At 45.9% G+C, this 23408-nt stretch overlaps 1 protein-coding gene across 1 annotated transcript in view; it reads left to right on the forward strand.

Moving 5' to 3' along the window:
- Nucleotides 1-23408, forward strand: part of SMURF2 (SMAD specific E3 ubiquitin protein ligase 2) — a 708378-nt gene that overhangs the window by 658769 nt on the left and 26201 nt on the right. The window contains exon 17 of the mRNA XM_069199920.1: nucleotides 11826-12027. Coding sequence (XP_069056021.1) covers nucleotides 11826-12027 — 202 coding nt within the window. The remainder of the gene's footprint in view (nucleotides 1-11825; nucleotides 12028-23408) is intronic.

Consider the following 23408-nt stretch of genomic DNA (forward strand, 5'->3'; position numbering starts at 1 on the left):
AGATTCAGACTGATGTGCAATCAGACATCGAGAGTCAACCTATACAACCAGCACTAACTGTAAGTTAAAAAAAAAAAAAAAAATAACGTTCTCTTCGGATAAAACAAAAGAGATCACCGGTCTGCCACTGCATCCCAGCCATGGTCGGAACGAGAAAGTTATTCGGATGCTCCGCATACCAGCTCAGCACCGAAAAAAGCCAAAGACAAGTCTTCGGCATCGATCTCCTGTAGCTCCACTTTGGCACTGTCAAAACAAACTGTATGCTGTTTCTGTACTGACCTCTTCAACACCGAAAAAGAAACAACAAACAGCTACAATTTCGGCACCAAAGATTTTCCATCCGAAAAACGCTTCGGAACTGAAAAAACTTAAGAAAACTCAAACTGACTGGACAGTCTAACATTCCCTACACCAGAGGTGGAACCAGTTTTAGAAGTTATAAACGCTAGACAGCGCTGACTTCTGATTCAGCAAGGAAAAGGGCAGATTATAGTATCACCTCCGCCATTTCTAAAGAGTAAATTAACTTTTGAAGAAAGTCTTGATTCCTCTGTACCTCAGAAGAAGACTGCTAAAGAAAAGATTTCTTCTTATACTTCCACATCTCCACCTTTACCTACCTCCCCACAACATACTTCACCAGCATCTCCTACTCATTTAGGATTCACACCATCTAGTTCACCAGCTGGGGGTCGCAAGATATAGGGGATCCATTAGATGAGCAAGACCCTTGGGATGAGTATGATCCGGATCCCATTACATCCAATGATCCGGATCCCATTACATCCAATGATCCGGATCTTTACCCAGTCAGACCCTCACCACCTGAGGATTCTTCATATCAACAAGAAATAGAAGGCAGCAGCATATCATAATGTAAATATGTACACTGACTCCACAGAGGAAGACTTTTTATTTGACACTCTTGGTGCTACACTCAGAGAGCTTATTTCTTCCAATGTTACCAGGAATGATTAGACACCCAGATGAAATACTTAAAGAGCATGTTAGAGCAAGGATTATCACTCCCAGAGTTGATAAAAAAAGTATAAAGCTGCACCCACTGATCCTCTATAAAGGCACAAATTCCTCCTGACTCTATTGTGGCATTTACTGCAAGAAAAAGAGTTAATAGCCAATCAACGGGAGACACACCTCCTCCTGAAAAGAAAGTTGATGCTGCAGGGAAGAGAGTATATTTAGCCCCTAGAGGGTGTAGTGCAATAAACATTTTCAAGGCTAACAGGCCTATTGCAATATTATTACAAACAAGGCCCATAAAGCATAATTTCACCCAGCTGTAAAACAAAAGTTCCAGCCATGATAAAGCTTAAAAATATAATGAATGGCGGTTATTTTGGAATCCCCACTAACATAGTGTGGGGACCAAGAGAAGATGTAGACAAAAATAGTGCATTGTGGTCAATGTCCTAGGACCACCACAGGCTGAGTTATGAGCAAAAATGTTTTTTGTTTTTTTAAAGTAATGCCCTGCAAAGCATTATGGGACAAGTTTCAGTGCCACACATATTTTAGTATGTTGAAATTATTGTAATGCTTAGAACAGCCTCTAGAGGACGACACAATGAAGATAGCATTTGTAAGAAACATGGCCATGTATCTATATAATTAGGCCCTAGAGTGCATAACCACAAAAAAAGAAAATGGCAATAAATAATGTAGTGTAACTAATATTTTGCCCCTAGATTGCATAGTGCATTGCACATTTTCTGGGGTAGCTGGCCTATAGCAATGATATTACAAACAAGGACCTTAAAACACTGGTTATTCCCAGCTGTAAAACAAAAGTTCTAGACTTGAGAGCGCTTAAAGAGACACTAACTGGGACAGGTTATTATTTTGGGGTCCCCGCTAATCAAGTGTGGGGACCCAGAGATCATGTAGACAAAATGAGCTCGTTGGTCTGAACGTTTTGGTGGTGGTCCCAATTTCAAGTGTTTTAAGGGGAGAGCCACAAGAAATTACTCTGATTAGGTAACTGTGAAAAATGTGACCAGCGCTCCAATGCCGCCGATCAAGAAGTACATCGGCAATCGTGCTGTAACCCATGTAACATGGTGTGGTAAACGTAAAGCATTTACCAATAACTTCACGTGATTTTTGAAAGGCAAGCCCAGGAACGAATGAAAGTGATGGGTGTGGTTAAAAGCCCACACTTCTTACAACAGGCAGGTCAAAGCGCTTGCACACTCGACCTGAAAAGACGCATATTGTACAGCAGAGTATGGTTATTGGAGATAATTACAGACTAAGTTGAGGCAGATAGGGTGGGAGGAAAGGGTTCAAGGTTATCAGAATCGTCTGATGGTGTGAAAGTTTTGTGTACTAGATAGTGGAGTTTAACTTTGTAACTTAACTAATTAAAAGATGTTTTAAAATAAGACCAGTATCTAGAAGCCTTATTTTGCCAGTCATGGATAGCTGCATGTATCAGATTTAGTCCAGCAGTACTGATACATATATTGGGCATGTAACTCAATGGCAAACATTTGTTCGGCCCCAAAATGGAGGAGGTCCTCGAGAACATAAACACAGAAGCAGTAATGTCAGTGGGAGCAATGCTAAGTACAATCCCTTTTTTCATGTCACAGTGAAGTATACGATGATTGAATCCTTGCCTACCCTTCCAAGCATATCAAACATATCCCTGACAGCCCCAGCAATCATAGCACAGGATTCCATGATGTCTGAGAGGCAGGAATAATTGACTTTCAACACCTACCCCTGATGTAGAGGTGCCCTAACATAAGTCAGGGCTGCCACCAACAGTGACACTTTGATTAGGTCATGTCTATAATTATTCTTAAATTGCAATAAATTCAGATGGATGGATCTGTGACTCTAATGTGTAATAGCGTTGCGTACAGTTTGACACCCTAGCAAGACTGCAGCCATCAAGAAATATGTTCAGGCCGATACACTTAGCTTGCTTGTTGGAATTGGTGGCTCTCCTCTAGAAGACAGCAAAAGAGAAAGTGGTAGTGGACGGAATTGTGCATGAATATAGTCTGTGTACTTTTGATACCTATTAAAAATTATACTTCAGGAATGGCTGTATCTGATAGAGACTTCTAGTTGCATATTCCTTACCTTAGAATTTTCCCCCAGGTGTCAGACTGGATCCGGAGACTTTTTCTTTGAGCAATACCCTTGCGCGTCGGTAGGTGGCGTTGGTCGACTCCGTAGGCGTTGTGGTCGCCGTGATGACGTCGGGAGTAGTACATAGACACTGCCCTCGAGCAGTGATGTCAGTTCTTTTCTTTCCGCGCCACGCGCTGATCCGAGAAAGAGCTACCCTCAGCTATTATTTGGCCTAATTCGACCATTTTGTCGATATTTTTTGGTGCGACCTTTGGTGCATCGAGGATGTCCCCGAAGACCGGGTTCAAGCCGTGCGAGGACTACCACCGCATGATGTCGGTGAAGGACCCTTATCGTGTTTGCCTGTGGTGCCTCGAGCGCGACCACGACTCGAATTCGTGCTCCGAGTACCGGGCGATGCATCCGAAGGCTTTGAGGGAGCGGTCCCTAAAGCTGATGGCGGCCCGGCACTAGACTCCGCGTAGATCCCGATCTCGCTCGAGAGAAAGTTCTCAAGATCGGTCGTGGAGCCACCACCACTTGTCTCCTTCGAAATATTCGGGTCAAGGTAGGAAGAAGAAGTAGTCCCATTGCTCTCCGACTTCACCCCGTTGCTCAGCTGACGTGACGCGGGACGAGCGTCCACGAACTAGGCCTCCGTCCTCGGAGCGTACGTCTGGGTGGACTCTGTGCTTCCCAGAGTTTCCCAGAGCGACCCCCGCCCAACTCAAGGAGTTCTACGTGGCCATGCGCCTCATCTTTGGGCGTGCCGACCCCGATGCAGTGCTTTCAGGCCCAAGGGGATTGGCTGAGGGGCCTTCAGGTTCCACGCCGACGGCTTCGGCTCTGGCCACCGAGGTCGCCTCCGGACCCGTGCGCGGATCCGCGCCGATCGCACAGTCGAGACCTTCCCCGGCGCCGGGTCGTTTAGCGACGATCCCGATGTCAGTAGTGCCCACTATCGATGTCATCCCGATTCTCATCCCAACGAGACTGAGTCTGAGTGGCGTCGGCCGACGACGCCATCGGCTTCGGTGGGCCCCATTCGCCGAGGTCAGATGCTGACCCATTTTCCTATGGGTACGAACACAGGGATGAATTGGAGGGGTCCCTGGACCCTTATGAATACCAGGAAGACCCTACCATGGACTGGGCACAGGACCTGGGCGAGGCCAGTGGTCTTGATACTTCTCCTGACTCTGGTATGCTGTCTCCTCCTACCGTGGCTATGGCAAAGGGAGCTACCTATGGTATGGTGGTTAGTAGGGCGGCTGAGGTCCTTGGCCTTGAGCTACCTACTGTTGAAGTCAGGTCTAACCTCCTGACGGAGGTGCTTCAGCCTGGGGCTTCTACGTCTGAACCCCTTCTCCCATTTAATGAAGCCCTCACTGACGTCCTTTTGGGTACATGGTCCAAACCCAACACAGGGGCTCCTTTGAACAGGACGATCGCTCACCGCCATCGGCCTGCGCCGAACGACCCGAAGTTCGTGTCACGACATCCTACGCCTGAGAGTCTTGTTATCTAGGCGTCCTCTTCTTCTGGTGCGTTCCCTTCCGCACCCCCAGATAGGGAATCCAAAAGGCTGGAACAATTTGGTAAGAAGTTGTTTTCTTCCTCCGTGAACACCGCATGCCTTTTGGGCCGTTATTCCCACTCCCTGTGGGATATGGTTGCGCAAGTCTTGCCACAGATACCGGAGGAGGCCCGTGCTATCGTCTCCCAAGCAGTCAAAGATGGGAGAGACGCGGCAAAGTTCACAATCCGTTGTGGGCTGGATACGACCGACTCTCTGGGCAGATCAGTTGCTATGACAGTGGCCTTACGGTGCCATGCCTGGTTACGTACTTCTGGTTTTTCAGGGGATGTCCAACAGTCGCTCATGGACATGCCCTTTGATGGCACCCGTCTCTTCGGAGACAAAGCGGACTCGGCCTTGGAGAGGTTCAAGGAGTCCAGAGCTACGGCTCGTTCCCTTGGCCTTTCTGCCGCCACCCCTTCCCCCCTACAGTCCGCTTTTCATCCCTTTCATCCCTTTCGTGGCACGGAGGGGCGTCCTCATCCCAGCCACCCGGGTCATGCACACTGGACAGCCTATGCGTGGCCTGGGGCGTGGAATCCCACGTGGTCGTGGGACAGGGAACCAGAGGTCTGTCCAGTCCATCCCTGCCCCCGCAGCAGCCTCCAAACCTTCCTAGTACGTCCCCTCACTCCTGCCCAGTAGGTGGCAGAATCCGCCATTACCTGCCCCACTGGGAACATATCACCACGGACGGGTGGGTTTTGCAAATAATTCGGAAGGGCTACTCCCTCCCTTTCGAATCCGCACCACCACACATGCCACAATCCTTCCTTCCCCTTTCGGAGGATCAATTGGTGCTTCTCCTCCAGGAAGTCGTGGCACTCTTGGCCAAGGGAGCTATAGAAAGGGTCCCAGTGCCAGAAGTAGGTCGTGGTTGTTATTCCCGCTACTTTCTGATACCAAAGAAGGACAAAGGCTTGCGCCCTATCCTAGATCTTCGGGACCTGAACTACTTCCTCAAGAAGAAGTTCAAATTGCTCACCCTGGCTCAGGTTCTGTCTGCCTTAGACCCGGGAGACTGGATGGTAGCGTTGGACTTGCAGGACGCTTATTTCCACATCCCCATCCTGCCTGCCCACAGACTTACCTACGATTCATGGTAGGTCACGAGCACTTTGACCGTGCTCCCTTTCGGTCTTACCAGTGCCCCTCGGGTGTTCACGAAAGTGATGGCGGTGGTTGCAGCTCATCTGCGCAGGTTAGGGATCTCAGTCTTCCCCTACCTAGATGACTGGCTGTTGAAGGCGCCTTCGCCCCGGACAGTGGCCTCACACCTCCAGACTACGGCAAACCTCCTGCACCAGCTGGGGTTCACTATCAACGTGCCAAAGTCACACCTGACTCCCTCTCAGACGCTCCCTTTCATCGGGGCTGTTCTGGACATAGTGCAGTTTCGGGCTTATCCTCCCCAAAATCGAGTCCAAGACATTCAGGCTATGATTCTGATCTTTCAGCCTTGGTCTTGGGTTTCAGTGAGACAGACTCTGAGGCTGCTGGGCCTCTTGGCCTCCTGCATCCTGCTAGTAACACATGCCAGGTGGCATATGCAGGCTCTGCAGTGGGACTTGAAGTTCCAGTGGGCGCAGCATCAGGGGAATCTCTCCGACATGGTCCAGATCTCAGAGGGGACTGCGAAAGACCTGCAGTAGTGGCTTTCGAATCCCAATTGGGTCAATGGCAGATCCCTCTCCCTTCCCCACCCAGATCTCTCTATAGTGACAGATGCGTCACTTCTGGGTTGGGGCGGCCACATGGGAGAGGCGGAGATCAGAGGCCTCTGGTCTCCGGCGGAGTCGGGACTCCATATAAATATGCTGGAGCTCCGAGTGATCAGACTTGCGTTGAAAGCATTCCTTCCCTCTCTCAAAGGGAAAGTGGTGCAGGTGTTCACGGACAACACCACCGCCATGTGGTACTCCAACAAACAAGGCGGGTTAGGGTCCTGGACCCTATGTCAGGAGGCATTACGCCTCTAGACATGGCTGGAACATCAGGGCATTACCCTGATGGTTCAACATCTGGCGGTGTCTCAACGCCAGAGCAGACGAACTCAGCCACCGACACACTGTCGATCACGAATGGCGTCTCCATCCGGAGGTGGCGCAAGGTCTCTTTCTCAAGTGGGGAGAGCCTTGGTTAGATCTGTTCGCCTCTGCAGAGAATGCACAATGTCAGCTATTTTGTGCGTTGGAGTTTCCAAGGCGGCACTTGCTCGGAGACGCTTTTAGTCTCGAGTGGAACTCCGTTCTCCGTTACGCCTTCCCGCCTATCCCTCTTCTGCCCAGAGTTCTCAAGAAAATCAAGAGTGACCGGGCCCAAGTTATCTTGGTGGCTCCGGACTGGGCTCGAAGAATGTGGTATCCAGAGCTATTGAGCATGTCCATCGATCCTACACTCAGACTGCCTCTTCGGGCGGATCTTCTGTCGCAGCAGCAGGGGACGGTCCTCCACCCGAACCTGTTCAACCTCCGCCTTCATGCGTGGAGATTGAGCGGCAACAGTTGACGGCATTTGCCCTTCCACCCGAAGTCTGCAAAGTTATCTTGGCAGCCAGGCGTCCCTCGACTAAAACTGTATACGCCTGTCGTTGGAATAAATTTGTGGCATGGTGCACCAACAAATCTGTTGACCCCCTATCTGCCCCTCTTTCAGAGGTTCTTCTATTCATTCTTTCCTTAGCCCAGCAGGGCTCTGCATTGGGCACCCTTAAGGGGTATCTGTCTGCCATTTCTGCCTTTCTTAGGCTTCCTGATCAGCCCTCACTCTTTAAATCTCCTCTTGTGAGTAGGCTCTTAAAGGGGCTCACCCACTTATTACCTCCCAGTCCCTTCATCATGCCTCAGTGGGATCTTAATCTTGTGCTTACTTTATTGATGTGTACTCCCTTTGAGCCTGTGCATAATTGTCCCTTATGGCTCCGCACATTCAAAACTGTCTTTCTCATCACCATCACCTCTGCTCGCAGGGTGAGTGAGCTTCAGGCCCTTTCTTCAAAGCCTCCATACTTGTCCGTACACCCGACAAAGTGGTGTTACCAGTAGGGCTTCATTCCTTCCTGAGGTGGTTACACCGTTTTATGTAGGCCAGTCCATCACTTTGCCTACCTTCTACGCACCCCTACATCCTTCCCATGAGGAGGAGAGACTCCACCGTCTGGACCCAAAAAGAGCGTTGGCGTTCTATCTCAATCATACTAAAGACTTCCGGGTGGACAATCAGCTCTTTGTTGGCTATGTGGGTGCGATGAAAGGGAAGGCAGTGCAGAAACGTACCATCTCTCGATGGGTGCTTCTTTGCATCAAAATATGCTACCCTTTGGTGGAAAAGCAACCTCCTGACGGCTTGCGGGCTCATTCTACCAGGGCCACTGCTGCATCCACTGCGTTAGCACGCGGAGTTCCTGTCGTGGATATCTGTCAGGCAGCTACGTGGGCGTCTCTGCACACGTTTGCTAAGCATTACTGCCTGGACAGTCAGGTCCGTCGGGAAGGCTAATTTGGTCGTTGGTCCTGCAGGACTTTCTAGTATGATCTTGGTTCACAGCCCACCACCGAGGATGGCATTGCTTGGGTATCTATTCTAAGGTAAGGAATCTGCAACTAGAAGTCTCTATCAGATGTACAAGTTACTTACCTTCGGTAACGAAATATCTGGTAGAGACTTATTCTAGTTGCAGATTCCTTACCGCCTACCGATCCTCCCCGCTTGCAAACTGATTTCTAGGGACAGGAATTCCACCCCCTTTCAGGTCCTTAGCTCTGGTGCACCAGTATCAGTGTTCTTAGCGGCTCTGCGCCCTGGCGTGGAAAGTCGTTAAATGAAACTGACGTCACGGCGCGAGGGCAGCATCTGTGTACTACTCCCGATGTCATCACGGCGACCACGACGCCTGCGGAGTCGACCGACGCCACCTACCGACGCGCAAGGGTATTGCTCGAAGAAAAAGTCTCCGGATCCAGTCTGACCCTGGGGGGAAATTCTAAGGTAAGGAATCTGCAACTAGAATATGTCTCTACCAGATATTTTGTTACCGAAGGTAAGTAACTTGTACTTCAGGTTCCCGGGTCTTTATTTACATCTCTAAATTACATTTCAGTTTGATTTCCTGCCATTTGGCATAAAGGTTTGGCAAATAACTGTTTTTTAGCAGTACAATGGAACCATCAGGAGATTCATGTAAATCTGTAAGGATTAAAGTCTGCAGCTATTTTTTTAACTCACCCGTGAGGCGATCTCTTTCATTCTTTGAACTTTCATTTTAATATTATTTTTTTTGTATTCTTTTTGAGGAACCTCTTACTACAGGGAGCATCCTTGTATAGAGCTTTAGTGCTTTTTTCCTGAAACTCTCTTGGTGTTCATTGAGGTAGGGTAGACCGTCTGTAACCATCTGTTGAATATCAAGGGCTATCCATTGGCCCACGTACTACCGCATCTTGGTTGTTGGTGGCTGCTCCCCAAGGAAACCCCCACTACTCCCCATTATATCTGACTCCTCTTTACCCTGAAGAGTGATTGTAAACATCAAAACAATTGTGATCAGTGTAAATATAGCAAACGCTGAAATGAGTGCGCCCAGGGAACTGATTTCAATTGTTATTGAGAATCCCATTTTGAATTTCCCTATTAATAAAAAAAAAACTTTGTGCGACTGTGAAACTAACACATAGAAAAACGGGGTTAGCCCATCCCCCACTTCTTGATTTTCAGGTTGAGCATAGCAGCGCGCAAGTGCTGCTTTTCCAACGTGTTGGTATGTATCTGGGCTTTTAACAACGCCCACATCATGCCCATCGCAACCACTAGTTTGTGGGCCTGCCCTTCAAAAATCCTTTGACATTAGTAAATGGCTTATGTTTGTCCCTCCTTGGGGAGGTTTTGTTACCGCCCTGGCTATTGGCCCTGTTACATGGCTAATTGCACTTTTGCCGATAAGTTTGACTTGAAGCAAACTTCTTTTTACTTTTGTATCTCTCGTTCGCTGATGCTCATGGCGGCCATGGCGCTGTAAATCAGCTCGCTTTTGTGAAGCTGTTTTACTTTTAATTTTTATTTTATGTGGCAAGAAAAGTCCGGTTAGGAGTTTACAACACTAATAGCTTTAACTCGAGCAAATGCAAGGCCCGTTGCATTGCAAATGCTTGTTTCTTTTCAGAGGACTGTCTGCCTGTTAGAAACTCCAGAAGGGCAGTGCAGCCTATCTGGGGTACTTTGATGGTACGTAGACACCAGAAACTGCAATGTACAGGGAGTGCAGAATTATTAGGCAAATTAGTATTTTGACCACATCATCCTCTTTATGCATGTTGTCTTACTCCAAGCTGTATAGGCTCGAAAGCCTACTACCAATTAAGCATATTAGGTGATGTGCATCTCTGTAATGAGAAGGGGTGTGGTCTAATGACATCAACACCCTATATCAGGTGTGCATAATTATTAGGCAACTTCTTTTCCTTTGGCAAAATGGGTCAAAAGAAGGACTTGACAGGCTCCGAAAAGTCAAAAATAGTGAGATATCTTGCAGAGGGATGCAGCACTCTTAAAATTGCAAAGCTTCTGAAGCGTGATCATCGAACAATCAAGCGTTTCATTCAAAATAGTCAACAGGGTCGCAAGAAGCGTGTGGAAAAACCAAGGCGCAAAATAACTGCCCATGAACTGAGAAAAGTCAAGCGTGCAGCAGCCACGATGCCACTTGCCACCAGTTTGGCCATATTTCAGAGCTGCAACATCACTGGAGTGCCCAAAAGCACAAGGTGTGCAATACTCAGAGACATGGCCAAGGTAAGAAAGGCTGAAAGACGACCACCACTGAACAAGACACACAAGCTGAAACGTCAAGACTGGGCCAAGAAATATCTCAAGACTGATTTTTCTAAGGTTTTATGGACTGATGAAATGAGAGTGAGTCTTGATGGGCCAGATGGATGGGCCCGTGGCTGGATTGGTAAAGGGCAGAGAGCTCCAGTCCGACTCAGACGCCAGCAAGGTGGAGGTGGAGTACTGGTTTGGGCTGGTATCATCAAAGATGAGCTTGTGGGGCCTTTTCGGGTTGAGGATGGAGTCAAGCTCAACTCCCAGTCCTACTGCCAGTTCCTGGAAGACACCTTCTTCAAGCAGTGGTACAGGAAGAAGTCTGCATCCTTCAAAAAAAACATGATTTTCATGCAGGACAATGCTCCATCACACGCGTCCAAGTACTCCACAGCGTGGCTGGCAAGAAAGGGTATAAAAGAAGGAAATCTAATGACATGGCCTCCTTGTTCACCTGATCTGAACCCCATTGAGAACCTGTGGTCCATCATCAAATGTGAGATTTACAAGGAGGGAAAACAGTACACCTCTCTGAACAGTGTCTGGGAGGCTGTGGTTGCTGCTGCACGCAATGTTGATGGTGAACAGATCAAAACACTGACAGAATCCATGGATGGCAGGCTTTTGAGTGTCCTTGCAAAGAAAGGTGGCTATATTGGTCACTGATTTGTTTTTGTTTTGTTTTTGAATGTCAGAAATGTATATTTGTGAATGTTGAGATGTTATATTGGTTTCACTGGTAATAATAAATAATTGAAATGGGTATATATTTTTTTTTTGTTAAGTTGCCTAATAATTATGCACAGTAATAGTCACCTGCACACACAGATATCCCCCTAACATAGCTAAAACTAAAAACAAACTAAAAACTACTTCCAAAAATATTCAGCTTTGATATTAATGAGTTTTTTGGGTTCATTGAGAACATGGTTGTTGTTCAATAATAAAATTAATCCTCAAAAATACAACTTGCCTAATAATTCTGCTCTCCCTGTATGCTAGGATTTCCAATATTCTTTTGATTTTGCTATCAATAACCAATAGTGCTACTGGACCTCGCTGTACTATTCTGTCAAGCATGTACATCTGTTAAAATTCCTGCACTGGAGAAATAATGTGCAATGCTACCAAAAGGCAATGTATTTTACACTATACGCAATGGTACAAACCGTATTACATTGTTCTTACTCAGAAATTGAATGGTCAGAGTGCCCAACAAGCTCTGTCGTTTGTCGGGATATTTGTTAAAAAAGAATGTAAAGTACCATGTGGCTACAAATTTCTGTTCTGATAAGCATCCATTTTTATCACTTTTATGTCGAAGCTTATTGTTTGTGGACTCGGCAAGATTGATGTCAATGACTGGAAATCGAATACAAGGTTAAAACACTGCACGCCTGAAAGCAACATTGTAAAATGGTTCTGGAATGCTGTGGAGTTCTTCGATGAAGAAAGACGAGCACGTTTGTTGCAGTTTGTGACCGGATCATCCAGAGTGCCTCTGCAGGGCTTCAAAGCATTACAGGGTAAGCGTCACGTGGAAACTACAGAATCTCTTCTGTATTGTGCAAATGTTCAAAGATCGACCTGGCACTGAAAGGGAAATGTTATACATAAGGAAAAGTTGTTGACAAAGGGGATCGTTAAGTGAACCTCAAAGGGTGAAAGTTGGTTGCCTTGTACACTGCAGGACCTGGGTATCCTTTGTTAGCTTAATTAGTTTATTCAGTAAGCCTTTATAATTTCTCTCAAGCACTGTTGTTTCTCTTGACTGCTGTCTGAGAACATAGGTGAGCCATTGGACACAGCTGGTTCCTCTATCCTTACCTGTGAGGTGTTTTACGAGACTTTGTTAGAATGGATTTTTGATCTTGTAGTTGATTGTGATGTAGTTTTTATATTCTGGGATTCTTTTCTGCCCTACCTTTTGGATTATGATGGGCTCAATCTGTTTTTTAGGCATCACATGAGTCAAACTATTGCATTTTTTTTGGTCCGCGTTTAGCAGAATGTTAATTCTTTGTTTTCCATGTCTTCGGATCCAGTCTGTAAGAACGGTAAAGCCAAGTAACCCATGAGACATTTTCTACCAACATAAAGTGTTCCCTCGTGTAGAGTGAATTTTCTTTTGTTAAGTCTCGGCTACATACACCTTTAGCTGTATGTCAGCTCTGTCTCACCAGCCTTATATAGTAAAAAAAAAAAAAAAGTTATAAATGCAGAGTAAACAATTAATATAGGCAGGCTTTGGGTGCCCCTTTCGGTTATTGCTTACTGGGAATGTCATTCATACTGTGTGTCAGCCCCGAGTTAGGGTAACGGCGGATCAGTCATCATCATCATCATCAGCTTTATTTCAGCTGTAAGCCATAAAAGCAACATCCTACTAATAGCTAAAAATAATACATAATTTATTACAAATATTTTCACAATACATAAATTCATTAATAAATCACAATCGTAAAATCACCAAAAAGTGAGGAAATACTTATTTGGAATGGACATTGTCACAGCAATTCATACTTTGGTTCTTAAAGATAATGGCCATACGCCCAGAGGCAAAGTTCTTATAAAACCCTCCTTTGTAATAATACTCATTCTCTGGATAAAGGGCTACCCTTTTGAAAAATGGGTCAGACTTAAGCATTATTGCTACCGCATACTAACCAAAAATTGGAAGAGCAACTCTTAGATCTCACAATCCAGGCTCATTGCAGAAAGCTGGCGACTGCAAACACTACCTTTCCACTAATGTTGCTTGATAATACACGTAGTGACTCCCTCTAGTTCCTGATCCCAAAGAGCCAACATTGCGGGATGACCCATTTCCTCCTAGGCTTTGAATACCTTGGACATCAAAAAAGGAAATGGGCCAAAGACTCGACTTCCATTGGGCAGTAGGGGCAGGAACTGTTCACACAGCTGCCTTTTTCCCATCTAGAGGTGAAAGAGTTTAATGGCAAAATTTCTTATCTGAATTTGATGAACAGATTATTTGCCTGTGCCAGGTACATATTATCCATGTAGTTTTCAAACTTAGGCAGGCACTTAGGATGAAAAAAAAATTCTGTTTTACTGCCCGTTAACTGTACTTGCAAATCTGGGTTAATACAGCCTCCCAGTATACCCTTTTTACGTGCAGTGCCATACCTCTTGTTATATTCTGCGGGCATCTCCATAGCTCCTCCATTTTTATCGAGTCGCACAGGTCCGTAATATAATTAAGCCACAGAATAGATGTCACTTTATCAAAAGATAGTAACTCCAGCATGGCTATCCTATACGACCCCAAGTGCTCAGAAGACCACAGACTCACCCAATATAAAAGGGGTTTCAAGGCAATTACACAATGTATTTGGTTTAAGGCCAAGTCAAATCTAAGTGGAATGAGTGGGGTGCTGACTGGTAAATGTAGCATGGAGCGCAGAAACTTGTTTTCAATCAGGGTTAATCTATATGAATTACAATGCCCCCAAAGCTCTGCACCATACGTTGCAGCTGTCACTGCTGCAGCCTTAAATACCGTGAGTGCCAGAGAGAGTGACCCTCCCAAAGAGTTCTTTATCCTCCTACCAATAACCATTGCCCGTTGCTGTAAGATAACAGAACTTTTCTCTAGTTGTGAAGTCCAAGAAAAATTGTCTGACATTTTTATACCTAAATAATCAAATTGCTTAACCTGCTCAATGGGGACACCCCCATAGCCATTTTCTCACTAACAGATTTATGTGGATTTAGGGCCATAAATGTTGACTACTCTGGATTAATTTCTAACCCCCTCGTTTCACAAAACGCTGCAAAAGAATCTAATTCATTTTGCAGTCCCAGCGTTCTTGATATAAGCAAGGTGTCGTCAGCGAGCATAAGAATAGGCGCTGGTATTCCCTTTAATTTGGGAGCATCATGATTGCACCGAACCAACTGGTCCACTGCCCTGTTAATATAAAGGCTAAACAAAGTAGGGGCCAAGACACATCCCTGTCTCACCCCTCTTGCAATTGGGATTGGGTCAGTAAGATCACCTCCCACCATCCACCTAACTCTAGTACAGGTGCCCTCGTGCAAATATCTTATTAGCACCAAGAGGTCAATATCTATACCATAGGCATTTAAAATTCTCCAAAGAGACTCTCGTGGAACCAAGTCAAAAGCCACCCTCAAATCAATGAAGGCAACGTAGAGATGGTCATGTTTTAGGGTCAGGTACTTCCAACAGAGTGATTTAAATCTAAAGACTTGATCCGCTGTGGTAACCCCTTTTTGGAATCCAGCCTGCCAGTCAGCAAGGATGTGATGGTCAACAATCCATGAATGCAACCTTGCCAGAATCTGTTTACAAAAAATCTTTTGGCTGATGTCAATTAAACTTATTGGTCTGTAATTTATTGGTCTGTAATTTCCTGGAGAGTCCCTGTCCCCCTTTTTATAGATTGGCACAATTGTTGCTCCCCTCCACGTGAGGGGGAAGGGGAAAATACCTTCTCCCTTCAGAATGTCATTACTTAGGGTGTTTAAATATGGTATCCATACCTCAGGTTGTGACTGATAGAAATCACCCGGGATGCCATCAGGGCCCGGTGCTTTCCCCTTATTCAGGGACTGCAAGGCCGTGGAGGTTTCGTCCAGAATAAATCCTGTCAGTTCAGGACTAGAGGGGCCATACTTACTGTGTAATGGGTTGACAGCAACATCCCTAGGAGCTGTTACTACTTTCTTTTCACTATGTCTTTCTCTATAGAGCCCTTTGAAATGAATCACCCATCCCTCAGGCTGCAGGGGAATCTTTTCTATCTGTTACCAACTTCCAGAATAACTTGGAATCCCCATCACGGAGGGCAGCAGTTAGGCTATCCCATTGATTGCTTTCCCACCTCGTTTTGGCATCTCTTAGAGTCCTTTTATAAAGGCCCCTAGCACCCTTTATCTCCTCTTTATTTCCCTTGTCCAACGCATTCAGGAGCTGTGATTTCGCTAATCTACAGGTCTTTGAAACCCACCTTGGTTTTCTAAAGGTAACCGCCCCCCTACGTCTCACCACTGAGAAAAGAGGTCTCAGTTTATCCATCAAACCACAATGCAGTTGGACGAAGTTGATCACAGGAGGGTGAGTAGACACCAAAGGGGACAGGCTCTCTATGACCCTGTGCTAAATTGTGGACTCGACCTTCACATCATTTGCCACCTCTGCCCACCTTAAATTCCTCCTATTATTTAATACCTTGATGTTCCTACCCTCTACCCACGGAGACAGGCCGCAGTCTTTAAAAAGGGATGCTGAAAAGGTTGCACAAAGGGCCTGATGGTCACTATCAACTCTAGGGACCACTATCATATCAATGAGAGATGGCCAAAACGTTTGGTCCAAAACAAATATAGTCGAGGTGACTCGGGTAAGTTCCCCTCCTGAACGTAGGCAAAGCCAGAGAATCTGATCTTGTATTTCCATATACCTGTTTTAACCCCATACTAGTGATTAAATTCTCGAGGGGGGCTGCTACCCTACTCTATACATCTCTTCCTGCACTGGTCTTGATCTACCCAAAGATTCACCGTAGGGATAGATCATGGATAGATGATCTTCGTTAGGTCTCAACTGGGTGTTACAATCCCCGGCCACTATAACCTGCATGTCCCCGGGGAGCTGGGTTAGCATGTCCACAATTTGGCCCACCATCGAAATTTGGACACTTGAAGGGGCAGGTCTAATATAAACATTTACAATAGCTATATGGTTCATCCCCCTTTGGGTCGCAATCTTGAGGTCTACAGCCAGTATATCCATAATGCTGCAGGGAATTACTTTTACTTTTAAGAATAGATCCTGCTTAAGCCAGACTACTAGACCTTCTGTGGCACGTCCTGTAGGTGAAGGGACTGCTAATTTTTGAAAAGTCAAGTATCCCACTCTATGTAGCACCAGTGGAGCCCAGGTTTCCTGCATCATAATACTATAATGCTGATCTATCAAATGACACCCCTCTGGATCACTTAACTTCTTTTTCATGGCCCGCCACATTTCATGAAAGGAGCTTAAGTGGATCACCATTGCACATTCCAAATCCTACCCCTTTACATATTATGGTTCCATCTGATGTCACTTCCAAGTCCCTGATTTCAACTGTAAGCACTTTGTGGTTAAATTCACACCCCTCCTCTCTATTCGCTGAAGGCCTAATAGATTTTGTGTTGACCAACCTTTTACTTCTTGCACTGTACGTTTCCCACATGATTTGCTGTAACACCTCCTGTCAATCAACATCAGCCGTATCTCCAATAGATTTCAAGCTAGCACGATTTGAAGAGTGGGGGGGCATACGTTTCTACAATCTGTAGGGGCCCGGGTTTTCAATGATGTAACCCCTGTTTGTGACATCAAAGAAAGCCTGAATCTTTGCTCAAGGGGTAGGATGCCATCCACAAGCTCTTGATTGGCTAATATCAGCCCAGTACAGTCCTTACGCAAATCTGAGCCTTTAATTCTCGTAGCGTGTCTTATGTCCTCCCTTATCACTGATCTGCAACACCTAGTTTGCCTAATCCAATGAATTGTTTTGTTTATAAGTGAATCTCGGGTTTCTCTTCTGCCTTCAGATAGTTTCGGGACATTCGTCAAATACGGATCATACTGCTTTCCTAATTTATTGTTCTGGGAGGATCCCCATAAAATTTCTTGTTTCCCATGAGCCATGCACCTTTTACTACCTCCTAGAGCCTGTTCTTTCCCACCTACTAAATTAGAACTACAACAATTAAAAGTGACTGATGCTTGGTGCCCCGTAGGAAACTTCCCCCTTGAGAACTGGGATTAAGTGTGTTGGTTTGCCCCTTTCCACTTTCTTTGTTATCATGTTTATAAAAAGAATAAGTGGGAGGTGCAGGTATCTGCGCGGGATCTAATAAGGGGGGGAGGTTTTCTAACTTCGCAACTGTGGTCATCAAGCAATCCAGTTTTCCTCTAACATTTTGCCTAGAGAAGCTATATAATCTTGTAGATTATTAATTTTGCCCCTCAGTTGAACCAAGTGCACCCTAATCAATCAATCAGGAATTTGTAAAGTGCACTACTCACCTGTAAGGGTCTCAAGGCGTTGGGGAGGGGGGAGCGATGGGGGGCTTGGTGCTGCTACTGCTCAAACAGCCAGGTCTTGAGAAGGTAAGGAGGTCCTTGGTCTGGTGCAGGTGGGTGGGAAGAGTGTTCCATGTTTTGGCGGCGATGTGTGAGAATGATCTACCGCTGGTTGTAGTTCTGCGGACGCGTGGGACGGTTGCAAGGGCTAGGTTGACGTAGATGTCGGGTCGGGGTGTAGAAAGAGAGTCGTCTGTTGAGGTATTCTGGTCCTGTGTTGTGCAGTGCAGTGCTTTGTGAGCGTGGATGAGGAGTTTGAAGGTGATTCTCTTGTTGACCGGGAGCCAGTGCAGGTTTTTCAGGTGGTCTGTGATGTGGTAGTGGAGGGGGATGTCCAGGATGAGGCGCGTGGAGGCATTCTGGATGCTTTGCAGCCTCTGCTGGAGTTTGCCTATAGTTCCTGCGAAGAGGGCATTGCCGTAGTCCAGTTTGCTGCTTACGAGGGCTTTGGGTGACTGTTCTTCTGGTTTCGGTGGGTATCCATTTGTAGATCTTTCGGAGCATGCGGAGGGTGTTGAAGCAGGAGGAGGAGATGGCGTTGACTTGCTTGGTCATGGATAGTGAGGGTTCCAAGATGAATCCTAAGTTGCGTGCGTGGTCGGTGGGAGTCGGAGCGGTTCTGAGAGTGGCAGGCCACCAGGAGTCATCCCCTGTGGAGGGGGTGGGGCCGAAGATGAGGACTTCCATCTTGTTGGAATTGAGTTTGAGGCAGCTGCTCATCATCCATTCGGCGATGGCCTTCATTCCTTCGTGGAGGTTGGTCTTGGCGGAGTCCTTGGTGAGGGAGAGGATCAGCTGGGTGTCGTCAGCGTATGAGATGATGTTGAGGTTGTGGGATCGGGCGATGTTAGCGAGTGGGGCCATGTAGACGTTGAAGAGGGTCGGGCTGAGGGATGAACCCTGGGGTACACCGCAGATGATTTTGGTGGCCTCCGAGCGGAATGGGGGGAGGCGGACTCTCTGGGTTCTGTCGGTGAGAAAGAGGCTTCTCCGTTGTTGCCACCATTGTTGTCAGCCCCACAAAAGTTTACAATATTGTTAGGAATACTTCTGAGATCTTCAAGAGGTGCATAACGGTTAAAACACTCAACAGGAGATTCTGTTAGGGGGAGAGGCCTATCGTGGAAGGAATGGGAATGAGTCAACGGAGTTGCTGCGGCAAGGCCCTCCTCCGTGTGACCTCTAGAATGGATTCCCCCATTATGTTTGGGAGCCTGGTGTTGTTGAACAGCTTTTTTAAAGTAAGATTTTATGCCTTTTTGGGGAGCCTCAGCCCCCCCCCCCCCCCCACCCCCCCCCCCCGTCCCCACCCCTCCCCCCACCCCACCACCACCACCACCACCACCACCACCGGTGACTTTGTTTTTTGCAGCTAATAAGCTTTCTACTTCCTCGATTACATTGTCAATTTGGGTCAAAGTGCAGTTCTCTGCAGAATGTCTGGGAAGTTTTTTTGCCCCACCTTCCCCGAAATGCTATCGGAACCTTTCCTCTTACCCATCCCTATGTGCTGTGGGTTGAAAGCAAATAGATTTAGATTAGGAAGAGGACCGCACTAGCAAGGCTTAATAAGGCCCCAAGAAGTTATCAAATGGCTTGAGATTATTATTGGCCCCAGATAGTAACCAGAGCTCTAATTTCACAGCCTGAAAAACAAAATAAAGGGGAAGCAGTAGGAAGAATTGAAAACCAAGGGGGCGCTGATGTGCGTGGACAGGCTTGCCCTTGGCCCGGGCTGTGCCTGGGCCAAGCCCGTGCCGTAGTGGCAAGGCGGCGCTTTGAGGGGTGTGATGCGTGGCTCCTCCCCCTACAACCGCGCCTCCTGGCGCAAGGCTCAATGGAACCTGGAGTCCTCTTCAGGAATAGCAATGATGTTCTTGACGTCCCGCGCCGCGGTGGCAGGGCGGCGCTTTGAGGGGTGTGATGCATGGCTCCTACCCCTACAACCATGCCTCCTGGCGCAAGGCACAATGAAACCTGGAGTCCTCTCCAGGAATAGCAACGATGTTTTAGGCGTCCCGCGCCGCAGTATCAAGGCGGCGCTTTGAGTGGTGTGATGCCTGGCTATTCCCCCTACAACTGCGCCTCCTGGCGCAAGGCACAATGGAGCCTGGAGTCCTCTCCAGGAATAGCAACGATGTTCTAGACGGTCATTGATGTATCATTCACATTTTGACAGTTGTCCCTAAAATAAATCACATCTTAATAAATTGCTGGCAAAGAAAAACTACAGTATTAAGCAATATCAGAAATAGAATCCTCCTTGAAGTCTACGTTGTTTACTAGTGAAATTCCATGGGTTTAGAGAATTGCTGGCTATGGCTATCAACTACATTAGCACCGTATAAATAAATAAACACTGTAAGCTAAGGGGGCAGTGAGACCTTGTTTGACCATTTCAAAATGGCCGTCAGTCCCCCTGAGATGGCTTATCTGCAGACATCGGTAGTACTCCCCTCTTTTGGGTTTGTGAAGAATGTGCTACCTGGTATAGGTTGGAAAACACCTGTTAAAGATATGATCTTGTGGAATGAATGCAATGTTTATCAACACTGGGTAACAAACTCTGTTCTGAAGATTACAGTTGGCTTACTCAACGTATGCATTTCCCTATGAAAAAGCATAGTTGTTTTCAACAAGCATTGCCCACGCCAGTAGCCCTTGCCAAGGGCTCAAGCCCTTAAAAAAAAGAAGTGCGGGGACTAACCAAGTTAGGCAGTATGCAAGTGATTTCATGGTGCATGACATCACAGCTGCTTGACATCACATGTGGCATCACAGGAAGGGACATCGCAACCAATGTCCTCACTGAAAAGGACACCACAAGAAGTGACATCAGATAACACCTCACACATGTTGAGCAGGTCTATCATTACTACATTTGAGTGCATTACAAGATGTAATTAATTTTGCATCGAGGTTGGGCCAAAAAAGTAATATAATCCCAACACAAATTCTGGGCCTCGGATTATAAATTTATTTTGTAAAAACTAAGTGTGGCAGTAAATCTGTTCTGCTCAATTGTTTGCAAATGCTGCATTTTAAAATATCTTATGGTGTTAAGGCACCTGCTGCTCAGATCTTTGTGTGCCCAGAAAATCTCACAGAATTATAACACTGGCAAGATACCTCCGTAGGTAAACACATTTCCTGGAGAGAGATCGTTTTTTTTTTTTTATTAGTCCCAGTTTTGAATCAAAGTAGCATAGAGGGCTCATATGTCCCCTGCAAAGCACATCATGTAACATGCAGATGACAGATTTATATTTTATGTTGCTAGGTAAGTGGGTTAATGCCTTTAACACAGAAAAACTTTTTTTACTTGTTGTTCATTAATTGCAGGCCTTCTAATATAGCACAGTGAGCCATTAAGGACATGCAACTATTACACCTTGTAATATTCAGTGTCTTATGTGACACATCCTGTATGTTGTTTTGCATGATTTATTGTCAATGTATAATGTGTACATGTGATATAACACGCTCTGACACCCTGCATCTGAAAAATAAGTGCTATAAAAGAAAACAAAATAGTGGTATTTAAATTATTTGTGTAAATACTGGGACAAACCAACACATCGGACATTCTTATATTTCATGCATGTCTCTTATATACGGGGACTTAACAAGTCAAAACCATGTCTCTCTAAGTACTTGTGAATTAACAACCAGTTGCTTGCCTTTGCTACCCCTCCACTGTGTTTGCATTTAGATGTGAGGCTCCAGATGGCTCCTAGCCAGGAAACTCGAAACTTCAGTCTTTGTTCTGTGCTCATATGGAATTTAGAACAAGAAAGCCCCCTCGCTACCTGCTTGGAATGAAAGCAGACAACGTGCAGGCGCTGCTGAATGTGTCCCGTGTCTGATGTCTGAAAATTACACTGGGACGAGTTCAGCATTTTTAAATGGGGGCCAAGTTATGGGTAGGGTGGACAGCATCCACCCCATAAAAATAGTAAGTAGGCAATGTCTACCCCACGTGTACCCTCGACTTGTGCCCTAGTCTCGCTTATGGAGGTCAATTGGCTTATCAGTTTTTTTTTTAGCTATGTTGCACAGCATGATTGAAAGTAAAAAAGAAAAGTGATGAACAGATTTTGCCACCCTCTGTTAACAATTTGTTATATCCTAAGTTCACATATTAACTTAGAAGAATCCTGCGTAATATGTTTGCATTTTAGGCATGTCCGCGCAACAAAACAGGTGCTCAGCTTTGCATTGAGCCATTATGATAAGACCCTTGGTTCTCTAATTATCACAATTATCCGATCAGGCTTATTACCTCGGGAGTGCTTGGAAACCGGTGGCTCATCTCCTAAAATAAACATGTCTGTCTTGTTTGCTTCATAAGATTTCACACACTTCCAAGCTAGAAAGAGCAGTTGCACAGTCACCCTTATGGGAAATTTCACAGAACAGAGCAAGTAAAGTCCAAATTTCATGATCAGCAGTATAGTAAATAAGTTTAATTTTTTGTTGTGACAGACTAGTGTGGAAGAGAAAGGCGAGCCATACTGTATCAGTAAAGCTTAGCAAGCCAGGCCATGTGCAGTGCAGTTAGGGAGAGTGAGTTAATATAAAAATAAAGCTCAGTTTTCAGGGCAGAATGAAAAGCAAGGTGAGTGAAGACAATTGTAAAGCACACGCAGCTGATTCCGTGCAGTGCTTTGGTGTGTGTAAATGTGTCTGTCAAATCTAGAGAAGGTGAAAGCAAGATCCTCCAAAGCGGTTTGAGGCGAGACCTGCGAAACAAAACCAGCTACATCCGAACAGTGAAAAGAGTGATGATGATGCGAACTAAAGGTAAGTAATGGATGCGATCGAAGCTCATAACATATCTTTGCAAAGAACAGCGTGTGCACTGCCTCAGGCGAGACCTAAAAACAGTGGGGTATGTGGTGAATGGAGAGAGTGCTTGCACAAGCCTGGCCAGTGGCTGTTATTGTTGTTGTTTTTACTCTTTTTTTTTTTGGCACAAACATGCAACATGCAAAAATAAAAAGGGGGGGGCATATGGATAAAAAGAAACAAGTGGTTCCAGGCATAGAGTATACCTGACACTAAATGCACTCCTTTTCAGGCGGCTGTGCATATATGATCAGTCAAAATACAGTCGCTCACAGTGCAAAGACAGCTAATGGATGAAGTAAGCTGAGCCAATGCTTCATGGTGTATGCTGAGGTGGGCAGAAGCAAACTTTGAACAATACTATGCAGACCAGTAGATGAGGAGGGGTGACCGACAGCCCTTCTGTTTAAATATGTATGTGTTTTCATTTTTTTTTTTTTTCTTTAGAACATGAGGTTAGCCACAAGGCTAAAGCTTTCTCTAGGCCAGACTTAATAAATTAAAAAAACGTTGTTTTATCATAACACACTTGAAAGCAGAAATGTTAAAACAGTGGTCATTCAGGAAGAAAGCTGCCACACACTCCGGAATCTAGGAAAGATTTCACCTATCCCCCATATATTTAATTCTAGTAAGATATGCTGTCTAGTCTAATCAATGCACACACTTCAAAGTTGGAAATATCTAATAGAGACTTCCAGCTGTAGCTTCCTTACCTTAGAATTATCCCCAGGCGTCGGACTGGATCTGGACATTTTCATGCTCAGTACCCCTGTGCACTTGTAGGTGGTGCCGTTTGGGACTGAGTGACATTGTCTGCTCCGAAAGTGACATGTGCGTTGCCTATATGGGCGCCACCTCAGCGCGCTGATGTCAGTTCTTTTTTTTCCGTCCCAGTCGGCGCACATCTGGAGAAGAGCCACCCCCAGTCAC

The sequence above is a fragment of the Pleurodeles waltl genome, chromosome 7, assembly GCF_031143425.1.
Source record: "Pleurodeles waltl isolate 20211129_DDA chromosome 7, aPleWal1.hap1.20221129, whole genome shotgun sequence".
NCBI lineage: Eukaryota > Metazoa > Chordata > Amphibia > Caudata > Salamandridae > Pleurodeles > Pleurodeles waltl.